The 25,254-nt window shown below is 49.9% G+C and overlaps 2 protein-coding genes across 2 annotated transcripts; one reads left to right on the top strand and one right to left on the bottom strand.

Annotated features, from left to right (window-relative positions):
- Nucleotides 1–379: 379 nt before the first annotated feature.
- On the top strand, nt 380–11,818 carry LOC310883109 (solute carrier family 2, facilitated glucose transporter member 5-like). Its single transcript, XM_083802949.1, has 12 exons — nt 380–673; nt 2,233–2,331; nt 2,807–2,967; nt 3,462–3,586; nt 5,598–5,750; nt 5,838–5,963; nt 6,241–6,428; nt 6,807–6,917; nt 7,119–7,220; nt 7,622–7,697; nt 8,804–8,931; nt 9,580–11,818. Exons 1-12 carry the CDS (start codon nt 617–619, stop codon nt 9,814–9,816), a joined length of 1,563 nt encoding a protein of 520 aa, XP_083659075.1. The 5' UTR covers nt 380–616; the 3' UTR covers nt 9,817–11,818.
- Nucleotides 11,819–11,873: 55 nt separating this feature from the next.
- CA6 (carbonic anhydrase 6) lies at nt 11,874–25,226 on the bottom strand. Its single transcript, XM_083802948.1, has 10 exons — nt 24,706–25,226; nt 20,025–20,118; nt 18,489–18,671; nt 15,286–15,434; nt 15,059–15,154; nt 14,807–14,873; nt 14,407–14,564; nt 13,383–13,506; nt 13,033–13,131; nt 11,874–12,498 (listed from the first exon to the last, which is right to left on the bottom strand). Exons 2-10 carry the CDS (start codon nt 20,104–20,106, stop codon nt 11,885–11,887), a joined length of 1,572 nt encoding a protein of 523 aa, XP_083659074.1. The 5' UTR covers nt 20,107–20,118; nt 24,706–25,226; the 3' UTR covers nt 11,874–11,884.
- Nucleotides 25,227–25,254: the final 28 nt, after the last annotated feature.

Here is a 25,254-nt window from a genome sequence, read left to right as displayed (position 1 = left end):
CTGGGTGGGGTGGGACCAGGCGTGGTGTTTCTGCTCAGGGGTAGATGTGCAATTGTGGCTGCAGGAGGGCTCGTGCAGTCCAGGTTTATCACTGTCCTATGGCAAAAGCCCTCTCTGGGGGCCCTGCTCCCATGGAACACCGATTTTTTTTTATGGAACACAGTGGTCACCAGGCAGTGGTGTGGCTACAACAGTGCTGGAGCTGTAGCGTGGAGCAGCAGCGGCTGTCCTGCCACAGCCCCATCTGTTCCACATACCTGCGCTGCAGCGAACAGCTCCTCTAGCAGCTTTGGCGATAAGCCTGCTCCTCCTCATTGGGCAGATGAGGATGTTTCCCCTGTAGCTGGGCTCTATTTTGAGTCTGGAGTTGGCACAGGAGCACCTGAGAGTGGTGACAGACTTGAACGAGGGAAGGGAGAGGAGACAGAAAGGAGACGCGCAGGATTGGAAACCCAGCAGTCAGCTCGGACTTGGGCTGGTGTTGCTGGCCGTGGATTGGATACTTCCTTGAAAGTCACGGGAGCGATTTTCTGTCCAGGCAGGGCGTTTCCATCCCCCGTGTCATCTGTTTTGACTATAAAAGCCCGTACTCAGCATCTGTGGTTCAAAGCCCAACATGGAGCCGAGCAAAGATAAGCAGGAGAGCTCCGACTCGGAGGGAGGCTCGAAGGGGGTAAGTGAGCGGACTCTGCTTCCACTGCTGCCTCCCCTGGAGATGCAGAGCGGGTTTGGAGAAGTGAGGGTTTGTGGTGGAAGGAGAAGACCGGGATCTGTTGGGCTACATATCCACAGCTGGTCTCAGAGGGAGAGCAGGGATGTTTGTGTTCCCGAACCCAGTTTGTCTGCAGCGTAGCACTGCTCCCCTGACTCGCTCCTTGCAGCTGACCTACTGTGCAACTTCGGGGTGAAATTCCCTTTCTGTGTGCAACTTTTCTATACTACTTTTGCAAGTTTTCTATCCTACTTTCCGATCGCTTTCAGGCTGCGGATGTTTCTGCGTAGGGCTGCCTCCCGCAGCAGCGTGTCTGTGGGTTCTTGCACAACATGGTGCTCCTGCATGCCAGGGGCTTTCCTAAAAGTGCTGCATGTGTATAATTAACACCAGTGGCTCTTCCAAGCTCTGGGGATTTGTTTAACGACAGCAAGGCAGTCTGCTTTTCATTGCTGTTGCAAGAGTGTCAACAGTCTGGTACTAGAAAGTGTTGCTGGAAGCCTCAGCTTTCTCCTGATCCTGACTTGAATTTCAGTCTCCTGCAGTCCCTTAACATGCAGATCTCTGCAGGGGAGCTGCTAGAGCTTCTGGAGAATTTGGGGGCTATAAGGAGTACCGGCAGCTATTTGGACATAGCTGTCATGGTTAGAGCCATGTCAGATCCCCCATGTCGGAGCCGGGCTGAGTGCTGGGACATTTAAAAACCTGCAAGTGTTGCCAGAAAATTGTATGCGTCTGAACGAAAAGCAGTTTTATTGCTGCAGCAGATATGAGACACATTAGTGAGCTATAAAACAAAAAAAAACAGCTTAGTCAATAAAGTAGGGCCAGCTCCAGCCCAAGGATGGAATTACAACTAAATTGCTGCAGAAAGCTCGCACGGCTTGTAACCCTGAGGACTGTGTGTCTACAGACGTGACTGGTGTGCAATTCTGCTCGGGGTGGCGATTTCGTCCTTCTGTTTGGCTGCCAAGCCCTCACCGAGCTACTTGGCCAAGTTGTCATTGGCTTCAGTGGCGGCTGGATAACCAGCTCGATCCTGACACATGGCAGGCAGAGCAATCCAGCGTGTGAAAGCAGAGCAAATGACCAGGAAAGGGATTTTTGCCACTTCATGCGAAACCCCACCTTTTTAAAGCTTTCCTGAGCCAGCATCCTGCTTTATGTCACTAACCAATTTGCATGTTGCAAACAAGAATAATTGCATGCAATTTCTTTTTTTCCCTGCGGGGTGGTATTTTAAGCACGATAACGTCAAAATTATTTATCATCCAAATGATCCATCAATGCCGGGAAAGAGCGGTAGAATGAATTACTGTAATGACTATGTGCAAATCAAGCAGAACAAAGTGAGTTATAACAAAAACAACCCATTGGGCTTTCTTTGAATGGTAACACGAAGCCAAAAACACAGAAGGCGGGTCTGAAGGTATTGCTGTATGTTTACAGGGGGACATTTATGCCTGAAAGCCAAACCTGATTCTGAGGTGCTGTGCGTGCGTTCTCTTGTCTCTCTGCAGAAAATGACACTTTCACTTGCGCTGGTAACGCTGATCTCTGCCTTCGGATCATCTTTCCAGTACGGCTACAACGTGTCTGTGATCAATTCTCCAGCCCCGGTAGGTTGGACTGCGGACCATGGCCTAGGAGGTTTATAAACAGCAAAGTGGAAGAGGAACTAGATTACAGGTGTTTTGTGGGCAAATGCCCAATGTCTAAGGTGCTCACGCTTCTCCACATGTTGAACCACCTGGAGGTGGGCGTGTTAAGGCTGTAACGTGGCTGGTAGGGCTCCGTGCCCAGCAGTGATGGGGCATGAGGAGTGTCTTCCCTTCTAGGAAGCAGACAAATCCAATCAGGCAGGTTAATTTGTCTAAAATCTAATAAGGCAGGATAACTTGCGTTAACTTTTATCTAATCTAGGCTTCTCCGTTGCAACACTCTCTTGCATTTGTTTTCCAGCTCAGCCTTTCTGGTTTTATCAAGACATTTGTTTAAGGCTTTATGGCATTGATTGTTTGACATTGATTGATCTGTGCTTTTACAACACGGATGTTTTGCATACTGCTAAATATGCTCTGTATTTCGTTCCAGTACATGCAAGATTTCTACAACAAAACGTACACAGACAGGCATGGCGTCTTTATGGACAAGAACTTCCAGACGCTGCTCTGGTCTCTCACCGTGTCCATGTTCCCTCTGGGTGGCTTCTTCGGGTCCCTCATGGTGGGGCCTCTGGTCAACAACTGCGGCCGGTACGTGACGGAGCTGGGGAACGTCCTCCCCGGGCAGCGCGCTGGGTTCAGATAAGGCTCGTCTCACCGGTCACTCCAGCTCGCTGAGCTCATCAGAAGCTCAGCTGCATCACGCCACTCCGGTCCTAAAGCAGATGGGCTGGTGATTAGCAGCTTGGGAACGTGCGGTCTCACGTGTAGAAGAACTGATATGGTTTCGGGATGGTCAAGGCCACGCTGGGACCTGAGCCAGGTGGACAGCCACAGGGAAAGCCCTGGGAGCTGGGTGCAGCTGGGTGCAAGTCCAGCCCTGGCTGCTCAGGTTTCCTGAGCTCGTTCTTCATTCCCTGCAGGGCAAATGAGACAATCCCCATTTTCCCCTTGCCTACTCTTTAGGATGGCAAGTCCTTTGAGTTTTGGGCAGCGTAACCCAGGGGAGGGTCTATCTGCTATTGGCCCGGCAGCTTCCGTAGAAAAATAAACTGATTTCTGTCTCTGTCTCCATGACTTTGCAGAAAGGGCACCCTGCTGATAAACAACCTCTTCTCCATTGTCGCTGCAGTCCTTATGGGAACCTCAGAGATAGCGAAAACCTTTGAAGTAATCATCCTTTCACGTGTTATCATGGGGATTTATGCTGGTAAGTGAGAGGTTGGACAGCGAAAGGAGAGCAACAAATATGATATTCTTGGCTATGTAAAGGGTTTTTTCCCAACAGATGGCTTCACAGGTAGCATATTTTAGCCATACAGTTGCATAGCAGTTCTGTACTTGCTTGAATAATGGTTCTCATCTGCGTGTTGCAGAAGTATCAGAGATCTCTAATAGGCAAGGGCAGTGGGACTGGGGTTTGGGCTGCACAGAGGAGGTGTCTGTAGCTGCAGCTGCCCTCCACAGTCAGCATCTGCTTGGCTCCGGGGCACCATCAGCCAGGAAACCTGCTGCTGATAATCTGTTTTCCCAGACATCTTAAAGCAGATAGGCTGGCACTTTTTTTTCTTTTCAAACATAATAGAAAACAGAGTAATCCTTCCAAACCCAAGTCATTGAAGACAATGCCAGATCCATTCCTGGAACTGGTTGTCCTTCCTGCAGGAGAAAAGAAATATTTGGGGGAGGGTAAAGGGTGCAGGGCCACAGGATTTACTGCAAGGCTCCTGGGGAGCCAAGAGGAGGGCTGTGAGGTGCTGGAGCTGCGGTAACGTGGACCAAAGAAGTGCCGAAGGGCTGGTGCCCCACACGCTGCTGTGCTGGGCTCCTGCCAAGGCAGGCTGATAAGTGTCCTGACAACATTCAGACTCGAGTAATTGGTTTTGGCTTAGCAAGACTGACATGCTCCATGATTTATTAGTGAGTTCGGATATCCTGTGTGGATAAAGTGAGAAAACAAACTGGCACAGGAAAACAATGCTATCTATAACACGCGATTGCAACCGGTGAGGTAAGGCAGGAAATGTCTGGTCTGGTTGGTTTTGTTTTGACTTCTTGCTCTCGTAAGCCGGACAGCTGCTTTTAGCATTGCTTTTCCAAGTTGCTACAGAGGGATCTGCAAAGAGGGATCCCTCCTTTCAGCTATTTATTGCTGACAGAAGAGTTAGGACTGGCTGTCCTGATCTGTGCTTTGCAGCCTTGCACTGTGGAGGATGCATATGGAGAGGGAAGGGAAGCTGCTGGGCCAAGCCAGCTTCGGGCTCTGTCAGGATCCAGGCACGGTTCCTCCCAGCAAAAGGTGCAGCTCTGGTGCTGGGAGCACCATCGAGAGCCCCTCTGTGGCAGGGCTTGATCAGCATAGGTCTGAACACTTAGAAAGCCACCATTAATTGAATGCACCAGACTACAAGTCACTGCTAGCGTGTTTTGTTTTATTTTATTTTATTTTTTTAGGGAATTTAAAAGGATGGTTGTAGTGCCAACATCAAACACTACACCTTGTGAAGTCAGTTTTACAATGTTTTCTACCTGCATTAATATTTCTTTCTATGACTTTTGGCCTTCAGATAACATCTTGATCTCCTTTATAACCCAAAGTGTGTGAATGCTAGGAACTTTGTTAGCAATGTAAGATAAGAGTGGTTTGGTCATTTGACTTCTGGAGTTTGGGGTTTGCATGCCAAGATTTACAGCCTAAGTATGGGAACTGGCAGCTTGCAGGGTTACTGCAGCTAACAGTGCTGTGTTCCATAAAACAACCGGTCCTCAGTGCGCTGGTAGACTAGAAATACTCCAACATGCTACCGGTAAGAGAAATCTCAGCCCATCAATGCTCTCTGCAAACTGATACAGAGCGATTAATGGAGTAGTGAATTTCTAGGAGCAAGTGAGAGTCCCATCCCTCTACCCTTGCATCAGCTTGTTTGAGTACTGATTTCTTACTGAAAGGAAGTAGAAATTCCTCCCTTACCTTTTGACTTTGTTTCCAAATGGGAAGCAGCACACACAGTTTCTCTGCATGTCTTCTATGGAAGTCCTTTGCACCCCGTGTTGGGAGGGAGCTGCTTTGAGGAAGGTGAAGAATGGACACTGAGAGCCCACAAATTGTCTGCCAGCTCTGCAGGCGAGCTCCTGCCAGCCTTCTCAGGCTCCTAAAAACACTTTGCTCAGTGTGCTTAGGTCGGGCAGCTGCATCACTAACATTGCTCTCTAACTACCAGGTCTGGCCTCCAACGTGGTTCCCATGTTCCTGGGAGAAATGGCCCCCAAAAATCTGAGAGGTGCCATTGGGGTAGTGCCCCAGCTTTTCATCACCATTGGGATCCTCGTAGCTCAGATCCTTGGTCTCAACAGCATCCTTGGGAATGTTGAAGGTAAAGCCCTGGCTTGGGAAGTTTTCTGTGGGCTCCGCTGGGGAAAGATTTCTCCCAGTCATCGTCATCTTGTCACCTTTGTTGCAGGCTGGCCTGTGCTGCTGGGGCTCACTGGGATCCCATCAGTAATTCAGCTCCTCACATTGCCATTTTTCCCTGAAAGTCCCAGATATCTGCTGATACAGAAGGGCAATGAAGATCAAGCACGACAAGGTATAGCACCATCCTTTCCTGGAAGGGGAGGTGGAATGGGATAGGTCTGGCTGTGGGATGTGGCTGGCAGCAGCCAACAATGAAGCAAGAGAGTGTGAAATTATTCACTGACGTGTTGCTGGTGGATGGGATTCTTGCTCCTTTCTCTGCTTGTGTGAATCCCTGACTTCCTATCCTGGGAGCACTGCTACTGCCCATGGTTTGCATGGTGGTGTGTCTTGCTTGGAAGCAGGAGAGCTTTCTGGGGGTCCGTAACTCACCTTCCTCTCCCAACTAGCTCTGCAGAGACTGAGAGGCTGGGATGATGTGGATGATGAGATAGAAGAAATGCGCCTAGAAGACCAGTCAGAAAAGGAAGAAGGACAGCTGTCTGTACTCACCCTCTGCACCTTCAGGGGCTTGCGGTGGCAGCTCATCTCTATTGTCGTCATGATGATGGGCCAGCAGCTCTCGGGGGTTAATGCGGTGAGTGGGAAGGCAGTGGGGTGAGCAGTAATGGGATGGGGCATGGATGATGTGGGACAGCACTGACATGGGAGCTAGAACCTGGGAGACACGAGTCTCCCTTCATCAGGGACATTGGTTCTGTAAGATGTTACGGGAAGTTCACCCTGGCCAGTACCAAACCAAGTACGCACATGGTCCAGAGTCCAGCATCCTGCAAGGATGGTTTGGACATTTTTGGAGTAAGATGCATGTGCCTGGATCTAAACACCAACATCTTCAGTACTGAAATAATGTGGGAGTTCCTGTGCACCAGTTCCAGGAGGTAGAAGCAGCCAAAATGGGGTTCCTGTGCTCTGCCTTTGGCCACATACAAACACAGCTGTGGTTTTGCTGCAGGTCTTCTACTACGCGGACAGGATCTTCCAGTCAGCAGGTGTGGAAACCAATAACGTGCAGTACGTCACCGTGTCGATAGGTGCCATCAACGTCGTCATGACTTGCCTCGCTGTAAGTTGCTGTTGGGGCTCTTTGAGTTCTCACTTGTCTGTTCTCACTACGTGTGACCCAGGTTGTCACTTACACCGCGAGATGCTTTGTGCAGTACATGTTCTGCACTGTCCCTTGCTAAATACCACCTTAATAGAATTTGCTGGAATGAAGTGCTGTGCCCCGGGGATCTGGTCTCTCACCCCCTTCTGTCTCTTTCAGGTTTTCATCGTGGAGTCCTTAGGGAGGAGAATCCTGCTCCTCGCCGGCTTTGGCTTGTGCTGTGGCTCCTGTGCGGTGCTGACCTTGGCCCTCAACCTCCAGGTGTGTGGCTGGGTGGCTCGGTGGGCCTGGCCAGGGACTTTCTGGGGAACAGGCCCTTGGTGTGTTTTGAACTGGTTTCTGCACTCTGGAAGGGGGGCAGTACGGAAGATCTCAGTACTTGAAGATCTACCTAAAGTAAACCCAGCAAGAGCTACAGTCCTGCTTGGCTGGGTACCTCTCCCAGCACGTTGTGTTCGTACCTGTTGCACCCATTTGTTGGAAGCAAATATTCTACACAGACTATGTGCTATGTGGCTAGGTACGTCTGCCTGGACGTAGCTGGGAACAGAGGAGGACACTGCTTTAGAAAATCCCTCAAATCTTACTGTGAATAGTGCCTTGAGTGTGTTGCTGACTTCCAGGCAGGAACCAGCTCTAACCTGTGATTAAATTCTTTGCAGAACACCGTCTCCTGGATGTCTTACCTCAGCATAGTGTGTGTCATTCTTTACATCATCGGACATGCTATTGGAGCCAGTAAGTACACATAATTTTGTCCAGTCTCCTCTGCAAGTTGGGTAAAGCCAAGTATTATGCTGAACTTCTCATCAAAAGCTTTGTGGGGCTGATCCAAGGAGATTGCATTTCCCCTGTGCAGCCATGCACCTTCCTGTCAGCTAGGTTTATGCTCCAGTGGGCCCTGTGCACGGGTAGGGGAGCATCCAGCTTTCAAGAGGAAAAACCAAAAGCACGATTGTGCTCATCATACCTGGGATGCACCCGGTAAGACCTGGAGCAAAGCTGTGCTGAGATGCTGAGCCCTAGCGGCTGGGCAGAGATTCTGCATGCTTGCATTTATGGGCAACAAATCAAATTAGGAACAACTCGAAGTACATGTGTGGCACTACAGATCACTTTGCAGACAGGAGTTGGTATTGCAGATAGATGAGGATATTGGAAAGGCTGTTGCCTGACCCGGCAGCTTCTTAGAGCGATTGAATTGCCTGCTTAGTGTGGAAAGCCCAGCCAAACCCTTGGTGGATGCAGCAATGCAGTTTTGAGACTCCTGTCAAGGTTTCACTGGCAGATGGAATTACATTTAACCTCTTTTTTCTCCATGTATGCCGTCAGGCAGACTGAAGTGCCCACAGGAGGGATGTTGCTGGAGGGAGAACACCAGGCCAGCTGGAAATGTGGCCTGACCCCTGTTGTGATAACGTTTTCTGTATCTGCTTCATCACCTCACAGAGGAGGCAGTGCTGTGAAGGAGCCTGGTGGCTTGGTCCACCAGCACCTGTTTTCCCAGCACCTGCATATGTTGTATTTTTTTCTATTTTTAAGAAGCGATGCTTTGCTTAGATGCTGCTTGTAGGATGCTCTCTGGAGATGCATTTCACATTTATCAGTCTTGACAATCTTTTTGTGGTTAAAGTACAGCCATAGGAGAGAGAAGAGGCTGATTGCTGTGTGTGAGCTTAGGCAAGTCAGTCAGTTGCCCAGTTTTTTGTTTCATTTCCCTCTTGGATTTATCAGACGTTTCTAAACACAAGTTGTTTAATAAGCTACTGAAATAAGCGATGTAATCTAGGAATTCAGAGTGAGGGATTGCCTTTGGGGTTTACAAATGTGTGACTCTCTTCCAGGCCCGATCCCCTTTGTGATGATCACCGAGATGTTCCTGCAGTCATCCCGGCCTGCTGCCTTCATGGTCGGTGGGTCCGTGCACTGGCTGTGCAACTTCGCCGTGGGGCTTCTGTTCCTCTACATGGAGGTAAGAGCAGGGGATGGGGCAGGCCTTCAGCTTAAAATCAGTATCTTCACCCCTGTGTTCCTACAGAGAGCCTTTTTAAGCCTGGTCACTGTACCTGCCCAGGTTGGTTGCCAGTACCTGCGAGCAGGATTACAGATATTACAGATAAAGGGCAACAAACTGATGTTAATCAGCAGTTCTCTGATCACATCTGTTGTGCAATAGTTTAAAATAGTTATTTTTCCATATGAACGTCTGATTCTCAATTCAGGGCCATAGCAAAGACAGCAAATTCCCCATCTTCCATAGTGGGGTGGATGTCTCAGGGAGCCAGCTTTAGCTTTTGACCGACAGGTCACCAGTTCAAACTGATCCCAAGTAGTAGTGACCCATAAATTGATAGAGTTTAGCCTGAGCAGGGGGAGCTGGTGAGTTTACTTTGACTCGTGTAACAGACCCTCATGCACCTTTTCCATTAAATCCATGGTGGTGATATCAGAAGACAGAATCTAGAAGCACCCCTGGCTTCCAATTGCTCAACTTAAAGTACATGCACACCACTGTGGTCGCCTTTCATAGATGATATATGGTTCAGCATGTCCAAATCATATAATGTATACATCTGGGGTATTGCCCTGGCCTTTGCTCACTCTTCTTTTCTTGCTCCAGGCTGGACTGGGAGCCTACAGCTTCCTCATTTTCTGTGCCATATGCCTCATCACCATGGTTTACATCTTCTTTGTTGTTCCTGAGACGAAGAACAAAACCTTCATGGAAATCAACAGGATCATGGCCAAGAGGAACAAGGTGGAGATTCAGACAGAGAAAGAAGAGCTCATGGATATCCACACTATCCCAGCTGGGCAGGCAGAGAAGAAGAAAGAAATCTCCAACAGCGATCTGTGAACACAAACTAACGTTTGGCCTGGCCCAGGCACTTTTCAGGATCTGCTCAGTGGGAGAACGTGGCTTGATGCTGATCTTTCATCCAGACTTTCTGCACACTTCCCACAGCAAGAGTTTCTAAATAAGCCATTATTGTGTCTTAAGAGTGTTCTCATTGTGAGTGATTAGCAGGACCGCTCTGCTTCACGGCCCAGCACTGCTGAGGAAAATTCCCCATTCCTGGTTATTTGTCACAAGGAAAGGGCAATGCCCGCAGCCAGCTCAGTTCCTGCCATCAAGGAACTGATGTCACAGTGTGATGCATGTCCCTCACGTCCTGACACATCTCAGCTGACACAAACCAGCACCGGGGCTGGGTTTTGGTCAGTCACGTGCAAGGAGTGCACCATATTCCTCTTTCACGTAGCCGAGGGTCCAGCATGAGTGATGGCAGCTCTTCGGTGCTTGGTGTTCTCTGAGTGGAGAGGAGCAGTTGTGCTGAGATGCCTTGTTAGATGGGTTGATAGCAGTGTTTATCCTGTCCCCTACTGTCCTTCTGTGTGCTTCAAAGGACCGTAAAAGTGGAAATACACATCACTCAATCTCACCCCTGCCCTGCTTACCAGACTCTCCCTTACATCTCAGCCCTCAGCTGTTGCTGATGAGTCCTTCCAGAGCCTTATTCTTGAGGTTAGGAGTCCTCCAGCGGTCTCGTGCTTATTCACGGATGGTTGATAACCATTTGTTCCAGCGGCACTCCAGTCTTTGGAAATAGCTCACTTCACTCTCTGGTGCTTACACTTCAGTTGCCCAAGGGTGGCAGTCTCTCTCTTAATCCTTTAATAATCCCCAGATCCATGCTGTGTATGCATGAGCCAGGTGCACCTTGTTCACTCCCCAGAGGTGGTCCTGAGCTCAGTGAGAACCTCGGTGCTGTGCTCCTGGGGTCAGACTCAGGCCGATGGATGCCTGCGCAATGACTGTAGGGCAGGGTCTGCTTCCAAGCACGGCCAAACCTGTCTTTAAGAAACTCAATGCGAGAAGCTAAAGTTAGTTTTCCAAAAAAATTCATCTCTCGGGTACCTGAACCTTCTTGAAGAAGTCTTCAAAGGGTTTAGAGCTTGGTCCTACTACTGGTTTCTTTCTGTTGTTTTCCCTAAGGGCACAGCTCCACCTGAAGGCTAAAATGGTTTGCAAAAAGCTGAGTCTGAAGGACTGGTGCTGGCCCACAGAAGAAAGCAAATTGCACGCTGATAAAAATGGAGGATTTCTTAAGGTGTTTATTTAAGGGGTTTAACGGTTAATTGCTGCATAACTTAACGTGGAAATTCACACAATTGTTGTGCAAGGTTGCTGCCCTCCGTATGGAAAAAAACAGAATTGTTCGGCAGCCTGGCACGGACTTGGTGTTGATGCTGGCGATAGTCCTTCACGTGACGTACGTCTTTAACCCCAGGAGACGAGTGTCCTACATGCCCTCAGTCTTGTCTTGTGATGCGTACGTGTCAAAAAAGAAGCTGCTTCCACGCTCAGTCTCACCATCCATTTACAGAAAGGACACGTCACCGAGCAAAGCGCAACGACTGCGTAGGAGCCGCGCTGTCCTTTGTGTACCCTTTACTGTCTGATACATCTGCAGCGGAAGGGGTGGTGATTTGACGGTGAAAATAGGAATAAAGGATGCATGCAGGGAAGACGGCGAGACATGGAGGTGAGGTGAAGGATGTGAGAATAGTTTTACCTGAGAAAGGGTTCTTTTCACCAAAGAGTGGCACTTTGGCATATGAGAAGAAAGTCTGTGTATGGGGACCTAAACCAAACTCCTAGGAGGGATGTGAAGATGCAAGGCATTGGACTGCCCTGAGTTGTTCTCTGGTTTTTTGCCTCTATCCGAGCGATTGATAGAGGCGTTGCCCCTATACGCCTACTTGGAAAAACTAAGCAAGGTGCCTAGTGAACCTATAGCAAGCAGGAGAAACAAGCAATCTAAAACAATAAATGGAGCAAACTTCCTTTCTCATTTTCCCCAGAAAGTGGTTTGGATTCTTTTGTTTGTTTGTTTTTTAAAAAGTGGGGGGGTGTGGGGGGGTCACTGACAGCTGGTGTCAGACTCCAGAACCACCCCTCCCAAGAGGGTCATGGAGGTTTCTCCCCATGCTACGATATCTCCCTTGGGGTGCCCTGCTCTGCACAGCGCAAGTGCCCGAATGTCTGCGGGACTGAGGACTTGGCTCCACAGGTTCACGTGCGTCATCCACCCTGCAAATCCATTGGAGAAGGCCCCGAGAAGAGTGTCTCTGTCTTTCCCAAGGACAAGCGTCCCTCCAGCCTGGCTCACGTACCCTTTCTGGATGCTCTTTGCTTTACCGGCGGCTCCATTGAGCCATAAATTTGCCATTCCAGACTGGGAGGCCCACGTCATGCAGAAGTGCAGCCAGTCCTGTGCCTTGTGGTACAGGGGGAAGCTGATGAAGTGGCCTCCTATCCACAGCCCCACATCTGTGCCCACGGTCAGCACTAGCTCGTTATCCCTCTCCTGCGTGGAGTAGGAGAGAACGGTCTGACTGCCAGCGTGCTGGGCTTTTGTCCAGAAGCATAAGGTGAAGGCTTGGAGAGACATATCATGGAGGGGATGAACAGTCACAAAGCTCTCAATGTTTTCCACGGGGAAGTAGAAAGCTGGGAAAGAGCTGGATTTAATACCTGAAATAACCAAAAAGCCAGCTGTTACGTTTTTTTACTTGTTTATAAATCAGCCCAAACCCTACAGAGTGCACCCATGGGAGCTGGCAGGGCTGTTGCAGCTTTGGCTGTCTCGAGCCACAGTTACTGGCACGTTGTACCAAGAACAGAGGGGCTTGAAATGATGAAAAGCTCAGCTCCCACACCAAACTGTTTTGAGAAAACCACTTTTTCCCCCTTTCTTTTTTCTCGTCTTTTGTAAAATGGAGACATTTATCCTGGGGGAACAGTGAGCTTGAAATCCTCCCTGTTTTTAAAAACATGCTTACAGGTTGCAGAACAAAAATGCGGTTGCTGTGAGAGTAAATAGATTTGGGCTGCATGTAATGATATTGTACCTCATGGAACTTCTCCAGTTGGCCTTGATATGGAGCAAAATTCTACTTTTATACATCAGCAGCAAACCTGTTAATGATTTAGGCCATGGAGAACAGCAGGCATGGGCTCTTCATCCTTGGAAGGTAAGCTGGACCTGGGAATAGACGTTTTTCTTACCCACGTGGCTCACTCCATTCAGCAACTCTTTCTTCATGTCCTGGAGCTGCGTCTGGATCTGTTCCAGTCTGAGGCTGAGCTCTTCTGGCTGGCATTGTTCTAGAGCAATCAGACAGCTGGACTTACCGAAGGCCAGGACCTGCACGTGGCAGCTCCCCTGCTTTCTGGTTTGTAGGAGGTTTGGGGAAAAGCTTTGTTTTAAAACATGGTGTATCTCAGTACACCAACACAGGGGGCTGGTGCATGACCTACAGCCACCGTGCTCCATGAGAAGCAGGATGTGTTGGCAGGATACAGATCTCCTGCCCCCTGGGGAAGGTTTGGGGGTCCCGCCTGCTGCCCCCAGTTACCTGGGGTGGGTTTGGCTCGGAAGGAGGCCTCCACCAGCCGGCCGTGCAGGGGCTGAGCGTGCCGGTAGTCGTTGCGCAGCGTCTGGTTGTGCCAGTCCAGCAAGGTGTTCTCCAGGAGGCTGATCTACGAGCAACGCAGCCGTGTTAGGGAGGGCAGCAGGGTTAGTGCTTTGGCCTGGAAGTGCTTGGGGTTAAACCCAGCAGCTTGTGACAGGGGGACCCTGCAGGGTGTCTCGCTGAGCATTAGCAAGGGAAGGGAAGAGCCTGTCGAGGCTCTTATCAGCTAAGTCATGGTGAAGATATTTTGCCTGAAGGAAGTTATTTTAACTCTGACCCCTTGGTATGCATAGATGTAAGTGTTCTGTGGCTTGCTGCTTTCTCACAAGCGCCCACTAGTGCCTTCCCCACCAAAAAGTATACTTTTTTTCCAATGCAAGCACAGTGATCCTGTACTGCTGTAATCTGCACTTGACCATGTTTCATGGAAGGAAAGTTTGTGCTTCTTTTTGGTTATGGAAGATGAACTACTCTGCAAGATTCACCGGTAAGCTCATTTTACTAGTGTTATGGAGCATGGCTGAACCCTCTGCCACGCAACCAAACAGCAAAAAAAAAAAAAAAACCACCACAAACCACTTTTCTAAAAATCTGCCAAATATTCTGTAATGATTTTAACACTATGAATGGCTCTTTTATGTCTTTTTTTTTTTCTTCTTCTTCTTCTTGACTCTCTCTTTGTGGTAGTTTTTGTGTTCTTGACTCTGGCTGGTCTCTTTTTCTTTATGTAGTGCTTCTGTATGGTTGAGTTTAACTGAGCAGAGAGCTTTGTTATTGCTTGCCAGAGCTCAGGTCCTACAGCCACCGGTAGCTGCTGTTGCTCTGGAGTCTGTTTGAGAAATGCCCCGGTGGCAGTTCTGCCGGGCTGTTCTCCAAATCACTGGAGAATGGAAAAGGAAACGGGTGTGGAAGGACAGCATGAAGGAAAGAAGCTGCTGTGGCCGGTGAAGGGCCGCCACGTGCGTACCTGCGTGTGCGACAGGACAATGGGAGAGTCGAAGATGGTCCAGGTCACGCTCTCGGAGCAGGGTGGGGTGGTGAGCGAGCCCTGGTACCTGTAGAAGTGCGAGAGGTTTTCTGGCAGCATGGCTTGGATGTCCAGAGAAGTGAGCTTTGTCGATTGACCTCAAAAAGAAACAGAGGCAGTGTTAACAGCTCACGGTGACCAAAGAGAAGGGGTGTCCTGCACCCCACCCTGCCCTGGGGGCTGCTGCTGTACGGGCAGGGACAGCATGATGCGAGTCGCTGAGGATGCCTGGCCACGTAGCTGCAAGCAAAGCAGTGGCAAAAAGGCTGAACCCAGGCCCAGGACATGCGTACAGGCTTTGGGAAGATCAAGGGTGGAGAAAAGCATCCCCAGGACTTACCTGCAAACTTGATCTTTGCCAGTTTGGAAATGAATTCACTGTAGTACGTGTTTTCAAAGTGCCCCTCCTAAACACAGCACAGAGAGTAGGAAAAAGGTCGGTGACCTGCCTGTCCTTCTGCAGCACTGGTCAGCCTGGGGACTGACTGAGCCTCGTTACCCTGTAGGCTGGACGTGCAGCCCTAGACGGGACCAGAGTACGGCTGTGGGACAAACTGACCATGCACTGGCCTTGCTCGGAGGTAAAACCTACCGCATACAAGAATGCAAGCACAGCCAGTCCATTCGGCTTGTCTTTTGCATCTTCAAAGCTTGAGTACTCGGCAGAGTTGTAATGGACAATGTGCAGCTGCCGGGAGAGAGACAGGGCCATTGAGCGAGAGGTGACAAGTGCCTTCCTCACCCTCAGCACCCTAAAGGACTTAACTCCAGCTGAAGGCAGAGTCCCCCTTCCTCCCTCCAGCCCGCCTTTGCAGGTACCTCTGCGACGTATCTCATCCCGTCCAGTGTGTGCTCAGAGCCGCTGGTCTCCAGGTCCAGGCCCCCCCAGTGCAGATGCATCTGCACCGCCGTGTAGAGGCTTGGGAGCCCTCGGGCGATGCGCAGGGTGGGTGGCAAATCGATCTGGACTGAAAAAAGCAGGATTGGAGACAGCAGTGAGTGCAGAGCTGATTGTGCTAGCACTGTCTGTAGCGTTTTTCCCAGCTGGGCAGCTCTGGCTTTTTCCTTAGGCACCAATAAAAATGGTTTAATGCTTGTGCCTGGCACCGCACATCACATCTTGCAGGGCTCTGCATGCATTTGTTCATCTCGTTATTTCCAGGGAGAAAAGGAGGGGGTCAGAAATAACAAAGTGGCTAGCCTCACCTAACTCTTCACCATTATTTTCCATGTTCTGGGCTCTGTGGCTGCGAGGGATGGGCGTGCTGGGCCAGAGCCCTGCAAATCTGAAATGGCTGCGTTTGTGCTGGGGGGGCTGAGAGACAGAGCCCTTTGTCTTGCTTTGCTGGTAGCATTCACACCAGGGCAATGAAACATGGGTCCTCCTGCTGGTGTACTGCCACAGATTATATATTAGGGTAGTAAATATGCTGAATTTAGGGCTTAAAATGGAGAATTGCTTCATCCTAGTGAAAGCCCAGAGCATGTTGTAAAATAAAATAGCAACTCTCATTGCTAAAGGTAGCACCGTGTGTGATTCATTAGTCAGAGCTTGGGTTAGAGGAGAGAGTTTCTTTTGTTTGTAAAGTGTTGACAGCCAGACAAGATGAGAACATGTTTCCTTGTGATATCCCAAAGCGTCTACAGTGGGAAATAAACACCTACCTTACTTTTTATGTAAGATCCCTGCTGACTGCCTTCCATAATTAGGATTATTTGCCTCAAGTACCTCATTATGGCCTCTACCTTCTGCAAAACACAGCCAGCGAGCTGTGTTCTGAGTCTAGGGGAAGGTTAAATCTTCCGAAAGGCATTTTGTGTAATTGCTTTGCTGCTAACAGCCCAGCTTCTTTCTGCTTCTTGCCCTGGATCTCCAGGTAAAGGGGGAGAGAGTTACTGCTCTGAGCTGGACCTGTCTTGTGGCCCCACAACGTGGGTTCTGCAAGGGAACAACAGCACACGGGGCTGGGGTCTTCTCCTACCTCTGGCCTCCAAGGGGTTGAGGTAAGGAGTTAATGGAGGCTGTACATCAGGTGCCAAAAGCGCGGCTGGTTTCTTAGGTGAGAAACTTGTTCTTCAGCACCTGAGAGCCCGAGCAGAGATTCCTGTGGATTAATCCATTTGCTGTGCCTTTCACATAGGCTAACCTCCTTTAGATGTGGCGCAGTGGGAGATTTTCCTCGTGGGGTATTGGCACCCTGTGCCAGCCCCCTGAAATCAGTGGGAAAACTGCGCCTGTCTTCGCAGGAGCTGTGAATGCAGGCTGTCGTTTTGCCTTTGTGCTTTATTAAAATACCCCGCGTTAGAGCATCTCTGTTTTGATGTTGACAAAAGAATAGGGAAAGGCACACGTGCAGAGATGTGAAAGCTAAACCTGCAGGAATTGGTGTGCAGGCTGTCGGGGTGGCAGCGCTGATATGACAGCTTCCAGCTGAACGTCAGGCTTACGTGGGGGACAAACAGGAGTGCTTATTCATGATGATTTTTAGAAATACAATCACAGCACTCTCTCTCTGAAGACAGCGTGTTTCTCATCGCTTCAGTTCCTTGTTCTTGCTCTATATTCTTTTCTCTCTGCTGCAGAGAGACGAAAGGACTGGTGTGGGGGATTAGAGAGCAACCAGGCTCTTCGTGTTCAAAATGCCTTGAAAATACTCATCCCCCTGCAGCAGTTATTGGGAAATTCTTCTCTTGCTGCTCATCTGTAGTCTACAAGCGTTATCCCAGCAGCACCAGCTGATGAATTATTTAGATAATGAATTACACTGCAGCAGGAGCATCCAGGACCTCCTAAAGGAGAAGCCTTGCTCTGAGGCTGTGCAGCCAAAGGCAAGGCATTTAACTCAGGCTGTGCTTCAGCTTTCCTTCCTGAGGGCTGTAAGGAGGGCTCATCCTCTGCCTTGTGTGACTACGGCTAACCAACCATCGGCTGCCAGCTCACTGCTGAGCTACGGTTCTCCCATCCCATCACTTCTGGTTCTCGCTGCACAGGGTCAAAAGATGCATTTTGTGAATGCGGAGACGAGTCAGTATGCCTCAAACGTCACTTGCTCCTAAGGTCCTGCAGTTGTCAAGTACGCTGAAAAAGGAGCCAATCTGTCATGCTCCTGCTGCCTTTCATCCCTTTTCAATGTCTAACAGAGAAAATATCTTGCAGAAATGTAACTAATTCTTATTTTTCTGGTTTACATGTGGGTTTCTGAAAAGCCTTTCTGTGTGACTGGGGAAAACAGCACAACCAGGAGAGCAGAATGAAGTGAGATGGCAAAGCAAAGTGTGTCAAGTTAGGAAAATAAAAAGGACATTGTCTGTGAACAGCATTTCAATCAGCTAAACCCAATAATCTATTCCTGCCATGGCATGAGTTTGACATCCTCTCAGGGCAACTGCTCAGCCAGGGAAGAAGAAAACTTTCTATCCCTAAGGCAATGCTGGCTCATTCACCCCCACTGGTGGCACTGGCCTTGACTTGGTGGAGGGGTATGTGATAATGGCAGAGTGCAGAGGTGGACACGTGGGAGGCATTCCTGTACCCTGCGTGTGCTGGGAAAATACATATCTGAACTCATAAAGTCTCCTTTGTACTCCGGTAATGAGTGCATGCTGCGCTGCCCAGACAAACCCTCCAGAAGACAGACCACAGCCTGCTTTACAGCTTAAAAGCAGGATGCTCTCAAGTTTTTATTACTCCACTGAATGCACTGTGGGTTGGTGCAGGGTGCTAACAAAGAGGCATGGACAAAAGGCTGGGGTTTCAGGCCAGACCTACCATTACCAACATCTGCACTTCAAAAATGTGAGGCTTGGCTTTGCTGCCAGCATCGCCCGTGGTCATGGCAGCAGTGCGTGGGGTCCTGATGCTGCATGAGCAAGGATGGTGCATGCACCGTGCCGTGGGTCAGGGGCCACTGAAGCCTGCAAAATGGGGCTGAAGGGGGCTGTATGAGCTGTATGTCTGCTCCTTTGCCAGCAATGAGCTCTTCTTTTTAGGCAGGAGATGAGCAGGCTCCCCCCAGCCTTACCTGAATGGCCGTTGTTGGTCATCGTGAAGTCCCCCTGCAAGGGCTCGTCGTAGCCACTCAGCTCCAGCTGCAGCAGCTGGGGGTTGTGCACCACTTTTTTCCTCTGGATGTCAATGGGAGACTGGCGCTTGCCAGCGCAGGCAGCAAAGTGCTGCCCCCAGTGCTCTTCATCCAGCTCGCCCTCTGTGCGGAGGAGAAGCAAACCAGGTCATTAGGATGGGGCGGGAGCTGCTGCTAGCTCAGCAGTCAGAAAATATACATTATTTTGTCTGCAGGACAACTGTGCTGCAAAACATGAGACCTGCATTGCAGTAATAGCCCACTGCATTCACCTCCTGCGCCTGTCTGTGGAGGAAGCAAATGCAGAGGACAGCTGGCGTGCTGGATACTGTCCTTTTTCCAATGGCTTTAAACCACTTAACCCCAATTTGAATCTTTCCTGCAGAGGTCTGAGTGCTCCTGAAACTGCTAATTGCTGCTTGAACCCATCAAAGCTATTTGCACTCTCCCTAGTGCTATATTTACAACTTTAAGGCTAAGTAGAAATTTTGATGCCGTCTCTGTCATGGCTGTGACTGACAGTCACCATGGAAACCTTTTCTTCTTTTTACATTCCCCTCAAACTGCAATATATTGATCAACGGAGACTTGTCTGCCTGAGACAAACAAAGCTAGAGCTGAGGAATAACCAGCACGTGACTGTTGCACTTGCTGAGTGCAAGCCCTGCGGAGATGGTTTGGAAGGAGAGGTGAGCGTTTTAAAAAGAAAGTAGATCAAAGCTATTTCATCAGCCCCCTAATTTTCTAATTACTATAATCACAGCCACAGCTGGGGATTTGTTACCATTTGCCAATTCTTTTTATTTTATTTAAGAAATGAAAGTTTGCAGGAATTTTGTTTCCTGACATTGATTAAATATGGAGGGCTTAGGCGAGGCAGAAGGAAATCCAGCAAGGAGTTCTGCAAACAGCTTGGTGGGCTAATTGCAGGATTGCATCCACTCAGCCACAGCCTTTCCTTCAGCCTGAGTCCCAGCCCACTGAAGAGTGTAAAAGGACTGCCATTTACTTCAGCAAGTTCTGCAAACAAGCTCCTGAAACAATTACAAATCAAATAAAGTTTCATGGGATCTATAAATACATAGATGAGCACTTTTTTTCGTGACCTGTTCTGAATAGGATGCAACAATAAAACAATGGACAAGCAGTATTTAAAGGTTTTCCTTTCAGGATCATCCAAAGGGCAGCTTTTATGCTAAGACATTGCAAAGATTTTCCCCTTTGTTCAAACCTTTTGGGTCTGCCAGCCCTGACAATGCGTCCTCACTGCACAGGGGAGCACAAAGGGGTGGCATTGGGGAAAACCATTTCCAAGATACGCAGCCATCAATAAAGGGGAATAAATCAGCTGCTCGCTGGAGACCTCTCACTAACAAAAGCAGTGTCCAACTGAGTGTTGCCTCTGCAGCACAGAAAGAATGCGTCTCAGCAACTTGGCAAGCAGCAGTGATCCCAAAGCAGCCTCATTTTTGTTACCTTTGTATGTCCAGTGCACGGTGTGAGAGCAGCTCAGCTGCAGCAGCAGCAGCAGGCGCAGTGGGGCAGCCGGGACGCGCATCTCTCCCTGCACCTGCAGGACCAAAGCAGGGAGCACATTTCTTTAAAAACCCTCAGGAGGCATGAATACCACTTTTCTCTTGGTCTGGTCTCTCCGGCACCCATCCTGCCCTGCTCTTCACCCATCAAAAGCTATAGCTAACAATGCCACAGGGATATTTTGTGTGGGCGCTCTGCTCTATGCGCAAACGAGCCAAGGCACACAGTGTTTAGGGACCAGTTTTCCGAAGTGCTGAGCTTTCCCAGTCTTATTAGAAGTCAGAACTGTAGACACTTGGCTCCTTTGAAAGTCAGGCTTCTGAGGCCAGATTTCAAGAAGCTCCACACCCACTGGTCTAGGATTTCAAGGTGTTTTGCTTTCAACACCTTCCCTCATCTCTGAAAACCTGGGTTTGGGTGTGAGATTTGAAACCTTTGGAAAAATCAGAGCTCTGAAAAGCTATTTACTCTGCTGAAAGACGCAGGCAGGATGCAAGATACTGAAGCCCTGATTTTTAGAAAACTTACAGGAATTCATTTCAGAGCTAAGAGGTGTCAGATGTCTGAAGGCTCTCGTGGGTTTCTGTAGCTGCTCTATACACCATCAGACACTTGATTTCCTTGAAAATGTGTCCCAACCTATGAATTGGCCAAGAAATACCAGCCTTAGAAGGCCTTTCCTGGTTTGTTGTTTTGTGCAGTGTGTGTTTAATGTTTGGGAACTGCTGTAATATGGAGTTAATTAAGCAAATGCATATTTCTCCTTCTCTCGCCCAAAGAAGTCATTTATCCTGACAGCTGCACTGAACTGTGGCAGGACTGAGCTAACCAAACATGCCCTGCAATGCACTCCATAATCCGTGTGGATCCAGTTGGGTAAATAAGCCTTGAAATTAGCTGAGGGAGAAATTTTGGGGGTTTAGAGCTGTTTGCACACCCGGATTCCAGACAGCAGCACACGAGGGTGTGAACAGGCATCAGGAACCGATGGTGGCCCCTGCAGCCGCCTGTCACCCTGCCCGCATGGGTGGCATTGGGGACAGGCTTTGTCCCTTGCCTGCACTTCAATCGCATCAGCCTGTGCTAAGGGGTTGAAATAAAATCCTCCTGATAGCGTGCTGGTGCCAGCGAGATGGAGATGGCAATGAATTAATTTTTAATGGAGCCTTTGCGACACGCTGCAATTAGGGCATTTCACTTGACATCAGCAGGGGGCTGCGGGTGCTCAGCACATCCCCACACCACATCTCTGTTATCTCAGATTAGGCATCACGGGAGTCGGAGGCAGAAAAGCCAGGATCCCTTTTCTCCACACGCTCCCTCGAGGCCTCGTTCCTCTCGTACAACATTTTGGTGTGCTTGGCGAAACCCGCCTTTCTCCAGCATCCATCCGGGCACGCTGGCTGCTTCTGCTGAAGCTCTGTGACAGAAACGGGCTTTGAGGTGGCCAGAGGTCCCCACCTGAGCTCCTCAAAGTGGGGTCTGTCACTTGAAGAGCAGACAGGGCTCCATTTCATGGCCTCACAGCTCTCGGCACTACCTGCAGTTCATTCAGCCTAAATTTTCTTTTGTTCACCAAATTACTCTTAGCTGTAGTCTTTGTGTTATCTTGAAATACTTTCTCCTTTTCAGTGTCCAGTGTTGTATCTTCCCTCTGCCTTTAGTGGGAGGCAGGCAGGGACTGGACCTGGGCACAGGCCTGAAGGGTGCTGGCAGGAGCGTTTCCATCGCACCAGGGCCCGTGGCACAGCCCGATGGAGTCAGCGTCAGGCCTCCAGCAAGGCACACAAAGGTGCTGTGGGTGGGATAGAGAAGGAACCATGGGGTGACAAGACAGCTTGGCAGTGTGTGCAAATGCCTGCTCATCTTCAGAGACGCTGCGTTATTAATATTTTATATGTATCTGCACCTCCTTCCTTAAAAACACTGGCTGTGCTCCTGATTTCCTGATGTTATACCATGCAGAGGAAGCACGTTTGCTGCTCGGTCTCTCTGGAAATCAATATTAGTGTGGTGTAGACACTCGCAAAACCCCCGAGCCCCTTAAAAAAGCACTCTCCATGGAGCAGCTCTGGCAAGGCGGCCGCTGCCCATCGCTGTGCAAGCACTTTTCCTTCCTCCTTTCCACTGCATGGTGCGTTGAGCAGCTGTGACATCCAGCGGCCAAACACAATACGGTGGGGTTTGGTGCAGAGCCTATCCTGCACAGCAAGAAAAACAGAGCCCCTTCACGTCTTCAAAGGGCTGTGCAAACATTAATTCGTTAACCCTGCACGGCTCAGCGGGGCAGATGAATGTAGTGATGCCGACAGCACACGCGAGAAGGGGAAACATCACTCTATCCATAAGCAATAACGAAGCATGGAAATCAGCTGGCCAGCTCTCCGGGGAGGGGATGAGCCCACCCTAAGGCCTGAGTGCAGGACCCTCAGCACCAGCTGTGGTGGGGTCATCAGGAAGCTGCAGCTCACTCGGCCTCTGATGGTGAGGCCACAGCTGAGGGCTGTGCTCGTCCTCCCCAGGGCAGAATGGCTGTGGTCAGGGTTTGGGGAGCTGTATGGGAGGGCACAGTGGAACCAGAGCTGGTCTGGAGATGTTTCATCAGAGCCTGGCTAAAGGAAGAGGCTTCAGGGGGATTTTCTGAAGTTGTGGGAAGCCTTTGTTGGTAGATGTGAAAGGTAAGGAAGGCAGCATGGATGTGGATTTGGGTTATGAAGTACAGGGGTGAAATCAGAGAAACAGGACTGTAATGATATCCTCTGAGTAAACGGACTCCAGCGGTTAACTGGGATTGCTGTTGCTGTGATAGGTGAACAGGGAGATAGAGGAAACTAGAGAACGAAGGGGTGAGAACGGGGAGCTGGGGCTCCCCCGTGGAGCAGCACACGGAAGCTGGCAAACCTCTGTTCCAGGAGAAAAGAAAGAAACAGACCAAGAGAGGGGTTTTCCACAGCTTCACGTTAACGGGGAGGAACTGTGGGCATGAAGTCTCCAACAGAGGCTTAGTCACAGCGGTGAGCGCGTTTCAGGCTTGCTCAGCGTGCTGCCTGCACAGAGGCACAGGTGGGAGGGCAGAGTGCATCTGCCGAGGGACTCGGAGCTGCACAATTGCTGCTGTCCAAACTGCTCCATGTGAGCAACAACCAATGCTTCCAGCCCATGGGAGCTTGTTTTTGGTGGGAGTTATGGCTGCAGCTACTCCATATGCCATAGGGTATAGGATCCAGGAGGACAAGCTGTGTGTCTACGTGTGAATTCATCGCCTTAAGCTTCCTTTCCAGCCCCTGCAGAGAAGCAGCCTTGATGTAGCTGCTGCATGTTGTATGGGTATCGTTGAGATCAGTCGTGCAGGGATGCTCAGCAAGAGCAAGACCACATGCACCGCAGGGGGCAGGAGTAGGAGCTGAAAGTGTTTCCCACGAGAACAAAGTTGATTTTTAGGGCAGGAAGACAACAAGAAGGAAACATAAAACCCTGCTGTCTGTGCCGTACCTGTTCTGCGGCAAGAGAAGCCTGCTTGATAGCCCTCGTGCTTTGCATAAGTCTTATTCACTCGTTAAGAAAACAAACGAGTCATTATTTGTTTCACCCCTGTTTTTTGGTTTCTATTCTCAACCCCCCTAACTACCAAACGTAATTTCTGGCTGGCTGGCTGACCGCTCGCCCTGCTAGCAATGTGTCCAAGCGAGGGGGTGAGGCCTGCTCGGCACGGAGGCACCGCGAGGCCCACAGGCCTCCATGAAGGGGGGTTACTTCACGGTTTGGGCGAGCAGCGATGGCCACAGAGCTTGGCAATTAATATCCAGCTGCATTAAAAGCTTTCGGTTTCCCCTCGGATCACGGTAGCTGTTGCGAAAGGCGCTCTTTGGTAGCAGCAGCCTGCCTCGCGTGTTGGTCCACATCCAAATAAACCTCTACCACCACCTGGAAGTGGATGCGGTGGTTTGCAGGCAGGTTGGCATCTACAGTAGTTAAAAAACAGTATGTATTTTCCCTGTTTCAGCCATTCTATGTTTTTTTTTTGATGTTGTCATGGTTGTTTTAGAGTGATGTTGTATTTTAAATATAATCTGTTCAGAGCATTACGTGCCTGACACACTCCTGTGCGCTCGTGGGGGCCGATGATGGATCCACGCCACGTTACACGCCTCCACACAACCCAGTGCCCACAGCATCCCTCCCTCAGACACGGGCAGTCGGTCTAACATTACCCATACCTTCAGCAGCCTTGACACCTCCTTGGGACTGCACAGTCGCCAAGCACCCTTCCAGAGACCACCAGGTACGCAGAACCATGCCTGAGACCCGCTGGGGTTGGAGAACGTCTAAAGGCGGATGGCTTAGATAGTTTCCAGGACACTAACCAGATGGGAGAATTAGGAGAAGAGGAGGAAGCTACAAGCTTTGAGAAAGCCATCAGGTCTGTCAACTCCAGTCATTTCATCATTCCCATGCCTAAAATCTGTGGTGTTCAGTCACACAGAGGCCGCAAGCCAAAAGGGGGCTGAGAAGCTTGGAAAATCAGAGGAAGTTTTGATTGCCTGGAAGAGAACATCCTACAAAGGCATGCAACAATTGTAATAGGTGCCCAGAGACAGCGTTAGTCAGGCTCTGCCGTTACCTTTCCAAGGACCGTTCCTCAAAGCCACCAGGACCTGCAGAGCCCACGGGGAGAAGTGGGAATGTCTCCTGCCTCCGACCTTCCCCGGAGCCCTCGCCACGGTCAGAAGCCTCCGTCACGAAGCCACTCGTGCTCAGGACTGCTTTTCGGAGGAAACCCGTGGAAATAAGGAACCCGTGGAAAAGGCTGGCTTGCAGGAGCTTCGGGACTGAGCAGAGGTGGGTGGTGCGCAGCCAGCACCAGACACTTGCTCTTCAGCTGTGCTCTGGGGAAGGAAGAGAAATCCCTGCAGCCTTAAGGAAATGCATGCACAGAGCAAAAGCGCACGCCCTGGAAGGCAGCCTGCTCTGCCCCGTGGTTTTTAGGTGTTTTAATGCCCTGGTGAACAAGTCCTGATCTGCAGAGGCTCTGCTCCCCTGGCATCCTTGGTGGTTTGAACCAGCAGCTTCACACCGCTCATGAGTTATTGCAAGCAATGAAACGAGCTGCATGGAGCACACTTTTAATTTTACCATGACCAGCAAAGCTGTCCTGGTTCCAGTTAGGACA

This window comes from Anser anser (assembly GCF_964211835.1).
Source record: "Anser anser genome assembly, chromosome: 17".
Lineage (NCBI taxonomy): Eukaryota > Metazoa > Chordata > Aves > Anseriformes > Anatidae > Anser > Anser anser.
This window is presented reverse-complemented; position numbering and strand designations above follow the sequence as displayed.